This window comes from Rhinatrema bivittatum, chromosome 1 (genome assembly GCF_901001135.1).
Source record: "Rhinatrema bivittatum chromosome 1, aRhiBiv1.1, whole genome shotgun sequence".
Lineage (NCBI taxonomy): Eukaryota > Metazoa > Chordata > Amphibia > Gymnophiona > Rhinatrematidae > Rhinatrema > Rhinatrema bivittatum.
This window is the reverse complement of record NC_042615.1, coordinates 333,862,560-333,868,559: the sequence shown is the minus strand read 5'-3', so window position 1 is coordinate 333,868,559 and position 6,000 is coordinate 333,862,560. Positions and strand designations below refer to the sequence as shown.

The 6,000-nt window shown below is 36.6% G+C and overlaps 1 protein-coding gene across 3 annotated transcripts in view; it reads right to left on the bottom strand.

Moving 5' to 3' along the window:
* Nucleotides 1–1,847: 1,847 nt before the first annotated feature.
* The window catches only part of G3BP2 (G3BP stress granule assembly factor 2), a 170,067-nt gene continuing 165,914 nt past the window's right edge, over nucleotides 1,848–6,000 (bottom strand). For all 3 annotated transcript variants that reach the window (XM_029598259.1, XM_029598279.1, XM_029598269.1), the window contains one exon: nucleotides 1,848–3,774. In XM_029598259.1, the coding sequence (XP_029454119.1) occupies nucleotides 3,508–3,774 (267 nt within the window). In that variant the 3' untranslated portion in view covers nucleotides 1,848–3,507. The remainder of the gene's footprint in view (nucleotides 3,775–6,000) is intronic.

Below are 6,000 nucleotides of genomic sequence, written 5' to 3'. Positions count from 1 at the left end.
CGTCAAGCACAGAGGTCTTAAGATAAACTAAACTATGCTTAAAGGACTACTACCATCTTATTCTTCACCATACTACATAAAAAACTTGAGCCACAGTGTTCACTCCTAAAACTGTGTTCATGCAATTTAATACCAAAAGCAATTCCTCAGATTTTCACTTTAATCTTTTTTTAAAAAATCAAAATTAAAGAAAAAACTAAGTTTGCTTATGTGAACACTGTATGAAACACTCAAAGTCAAACATGAAGAGAAATGTTAGTACAAACTCAAAACATACAGGTATCCAAAATAAGTTTATTGTTTAAGAACCATATTTGCAAAATCAGTTGAAGTGACCAATTTACTATTTGGCAGAATTGGTCAAAAACGTATTTGTCTTGAAAGTTAAAATACTTATACTTCTGAAACCACAGTACAACAAAATCAAACCTATTTGACACACCTTGAACTATCAAAACAACCATTTTTCCTTGTCAACACTACCAATTACTATATGGTGAGACCTTTGTGTGGCCTTACCATATTAACTCGAAATGATGCTCTGTCGCCTGAAATTTTCTTGCATTAAACAGTAATTCATCAGCAAATTCCAGTCACTGATGGCACAAAAAATGGACAAGTTTGGCTAGGAAAGGCATTGTGACATACCTTCACAATCTGAAGACAAACATTCAAACTACACCTACTTCATTAATTTGGTTAGAAAGCTCCTTATAAGAATTAAAGTAAATATTTCAGAACAAATGGCTTTGAATATTTTGCATAATATTTTAAAGCAGCAATTAAAAATCAAAGAAAAACACTGTCATGTGGCAGGAATCCATACTGCATCATAACACTATCAGAGCTTCATTAAGAGAATTAGGGACAGTGATCAATGCTGCAGACATCAGTAGTTTATTATTGTATGTTAAGTCAAACATTCAAAATGGAAACTTGTAAAGTAAAAATATATTTTCCACCTGCAATAAGTGACTAGATTCTACTAGCATATAATGCTTAACACATTACAGCAATAAAGATGGTAAACCATTGTCTTCTATACCTACTAAAGCCAAGATGGTAAGCCACTTGTGTCAAAAGGGTCGCAATGATAGTTTACTACCATCAACAAATTAACGAACAATAACGCTGGAAAAACCTGTTAGTTCGCTTCATGAGGTACATTTACTAAAAAAACAAAACAAAAATAAAAGACAGGGACAAGAACACTTAAAAGTCCACAGTAAAGTAGGTGAACAATCACCACGTAAACTTCTCTGAATAATGTTCCAATGTTTATTCATGGCAATTAAGTAGTAAGCCAAAAAGCTTAACAACTCTGTAGCTCTTCTAAATTTGCTTTTATAATTAAATTTGTGATCAGTTCTGGTGCCATTTGCCATAACAGTTCAGATGATGACAGTGTTAATAGTATAATAAAGTAAAAAGAAAACAAAAATCACACCAGGAAAACTGCTGGCAAAATGCTTTCTGAAGAGCAATTGGAATGAAGGTTAGAAACCAGTCCAAGGTTATGTTTTGTGTAAGGTCTTCAAGTACAATACTTCCAAGTAACATATCTGGGGAAAAAAATAAAGCCAAGATAGAAAATTATAAAAAAAAATCTGTGTCCCAGAAATGTATGAAATAGTGCAAGACTTAACCAACACGGAAGACCTCAAGATAAAAAAAAAAAAAAAAGAAATAAAAAGGAAAAGAAAATGCAAAATCTCATTTTGCCATGTAGATCAACTTGTGCAACATCTGCCAGTTCATTAGAAGTTCAGCAAACAGTTGCTTAATGCTACTATACCAAGTGCATTTTTGCTATCAGTTGCAGTGAAATGAGGTCTTCCATGCTTACAGCAGCTTTAAGTGGTCACTTTAATTTCCTCTTGATGCACCAAAGCTTGAATACTTGAAATCTACAGCACTAGGTTGGACAATACTTGCTACATTATTTGCAGTTTACTGGCAAGTAGCCACCACAGGCAGACAGTCATCCAGAAACTGCAAACCTCTGTAAATTATTTAAAGACTTACAACAAAAAGGATACAGCTCCCCTACCCTTAAACCCCAAAATACAGGGGTATAGACATTGGTTTTATAAGAATTGTGCAAAAATAAAAGATTAAAAAAATATCAAAAACTGGAAAAAGCAAACACTTGGAGCTGCTGTTCTTTTCTCTGAAAATTGCAGTATCCTCATCTTACAAGCTTACAGTCAAAGAGTACTTTAACAGTTAATAAACATGCACACTTCAAGGGCTCAAACTAGAGATGCTGCTTTCATCTCAATGTGCATTTATTCCATTTAAAAAAAAAAAAAAAAACCCAAACAAAAAAAAACCAAGTTACTGTTTAATATGTCTTCCTCCTACTACCCTCTTTCCACCATCTCTTCTCCCTTCATGAATACATATAAAGTTGATAAAGAGTTGGTATTTTAGAATTGAGGTGAATATGTACATTCTAACAGCTTTTTACTGATGTAAGATACTGCAATTTTTTCTACATTTTTCAATGATTCTTTAACATTTTGCAGCAGTTTGGCTTTGCAGCACAGCAATCCATTCATTATACAAAAACCACCAGCAAGACTGGAATGATGTATTAATAGAAGGCACCATCATGCTTATTACATTACCAGAGAACCCAAATAAAAAAAAATTCACTGTATAAAGCTTAAAGGAAAATCAGAAAGAACAAGAAGAGCTTGCTGAGCAGCTAGCCGTCCCTATACTGGTAGAAACAAATCTTAAAATATGAGCTACCAAAACTTTGTCTAGTACTCAGGACCATAAACCTTGATGTTCTGGATAACTTTTCAGTTCAGAACTAGATCTGCTGTCTTCTGGAACATAAGATTTCTATGTGTGCGTGTATCAGTCAGTGCAAGCAAATCAGATGCCTGCATCATTTCAAAAACTGTTCTCTATCTGAAAGAGGACAAAGGATTCTCTTTTAACCCCCTGCCTCCTACTGCAGATGTCAATGTAAATGAGTTCAGAGTACCACTTAGTGCATTTAGATGAGTGCATAAACGCAAGTTTGTGTGAGGAGGGAGGGGGGGAGGGAGTTTGAGCCAAGAGTTCTAAAAGGAAAAAAAAAAGGCAAGATTCTCAGATTGCACAAATTGCAACACTTTTGTTCCCAACAGTAATATGCAGAAACACTAACACTTTAATACAAAATGTGCAGCAGAGGGTTTTGTCTGAAAGGACCTGAATTCAATCGGGCATGTCTTTTTTTTTTTTTTTGCAGTGTTTTAGATAATGGTCATTTCTCAGGCCTTAATTCTTCAAGTCTAGATTTATAAATTAACGGAGTGAATCCTGTTGTGAAACCGGGGAAACAATGTTCACCTCAATTTAAACTCGTAACCAAAGGATGCTTTTCACATCAAAGAAATGATCAAAAAAGGCTGTGTCACATTCCAAAGCCAAAAAAATTAACAAGAATGCAAACACGACAAATAATGTAACCACTGCTGAGACAACAGTGGCTTTTTTTTTTTTTTTTTCTCAGCGACGTCCTGTGAAACGGCCTTCCATCTGCCCTGTTCCTCTTCCAGAGCCCAATTTCTGTGCCATGCCACCCCTGGGTGGAGGTCCTCTTCCATCACGATCCCGCATCATTCCGCTGCCCACAATTCCACGGGGACCCCCAGGTCCTCTATCATTGCGTCGAATATCCCTGCGGTCATCTCCCCCTCTGGTCTCTCTCTCACGAGCTGCTCTTGTTTTCTTCTCTTCAACGTTAAGGCGCACTTCACCACGGAACATAATTGGCTGTAGGAATCAGACAATGATAGACAAGGTAAAACAAAAAAGGATTTCACCACAGTTTAACTTAGAATGTTAGACAACATGACAACTGGTATTACTGCAATTTGTATTAAGTTATGGAAATGACAATCTCAAATACTGGTATTTCTGCTGTTTAACCTTTAATTATAAGCTCTGGCTATTCACTTCAGTACTAATCAAAAGATTCCCTTCCTATGGATGGATATGTTGGCTTCTTTGGTTCTTTGAAAACTTTATGGAAAGAACTGAAATATAAACTGTCACAAATGTTGCTAGAAACCATCACAGTCACTGCAACATTAAAAAACTAAAAATTTTAAGTCAAGATATCCCAAATCTGTCCTAATGACCCCACTGCCAGTTGGTTTTCAGAATATCCATGAGATAAATTTACAAACATTGTAGATCCACTATAAGCATATTTATCTCATGCATCTTCATTTTGGGTATTCTGAAACTCAACTGGCTGTGCAGTCACCAGTAAATGTTTGGGAAACTGTATTAAGTACTAGCATATATTTATATGGAAATATATTCAACTATAATACTGTATTATGGAAAAATACATGATAACTTTTAAACAGGTGCGCAGGTGAACATGTGTGCGTTTGCAGGCTCATGCCCATGGACGCGGCTATTTTGTAACATACATGCGTATATGTGTGTGCATGTTATAAAATAGGCTGAACTTGTGCACATGTGCATGCAAATCCCGCTTCCACCACATAAGTGGGAGGATTTTAAAAGAGACATGTCCACCCCACTGGCCAGTTTCACCAGTTCTTTCCTAGTTTGCCCAGGTAAGGGATAGGACTTCTAAAACCCCCCTAGTTTAATAACCAACCCTTAAAAACCCGCTGACTAGCCTAGATATTTTTTATTTTATTGCTTACACGCCATCCGAAACAGTAGCAAATTTACGTAGTAGGGGACCCCGGCCCGCGTGCACCTCTTGGCCTTTCCCAGACATACCCATGCACCGTCCAGTACACACCCACACCCTGCCCCCTTTTCAAAACTTTTGACTTGTGCACATAGCAGGAGATAATGCGCGTACATGGGTGGCTTATAAAATACGCTTAGCACGTGCTGACCCAAGTTTGCGTGTATCTCCTGGCTTTTGCGTGCACAGCGCTTTTAAAATTCATCTTTTCTTTATGTGATATATTATAAGATAGAACAATTACAGTAAAATAATTATCCTCCACAGGTAGCGACTGCATGAATTCACGATGATAATATGACTTGTTGCACACTGCTCAGTTATGAGTTCTAGAATTAAAATTGTTTCAGACCAGTTTCATAAACAAGAAGGAACAGTTGTACACTGTTTCTATTGATATACAAGTTAAGATAATAAAGGGGATAAGCCCACATGAACATGTCACACACACATGCCTATCAAGGATCTGTCCCCTTGCACCTTGGTTTATGTGGACACGGAGTATGAAATTCTTTTATCAGTATAGCATATTAGTATGCTATCTAACTAATCTACAATGCCTGCATATTTAGAACACTTTATGGCGCAAACAGTATTAAGTGGCTGTAGGATTATCACTATAGTGGTTCATTTTTATGCAACTACTCCATTCAAGATATATACCAAATCACAGGATGCACCGCAAACAAGCGCAACAAATCTCAGTGTCTGCAGTCTCCCCTTACACAGTATTATAGTGGGAATATTGTAAGAAAAATAACTTTACATATTTTAAGCTTATAAAATTCCAACCCACAGCAACCTGACTGTCCAAGGTTTAATACTTATGTAACAAGATGTCATCTTGGGATCCCATCTGCAAATCCTCCATAATATAGCTTTGAAACTCAACCCATAGGCAAAGAAATATTGAACATATGCAATATGGGATTAAAGTAAAAAAAAAAAAAAATAGACAATGATCACACCACCATCTCATACTATCTACTCAATAGTATGAAGCTGGTTACCTGTAACAGGTGTTCTCAAAAGACATGTTGTAAGTCCTCACAAGTGGGTGACATCATCTAATGGAGTCTAGGCTGGTGAAGTTTACTACATAGCTTCTAGAAGCTTTTGGCACAATGAGCTTGAGCATGCTGTCACATGCTACCACCAGTTCTTAATATCACTCAAGACATAGTTGGCCAGCTCCAAGGGGAGATGGATGGGTTTTGTGAGGAAATGCATTCTGCAGTCCTCTAGGAACACCTACTTACTTGTTA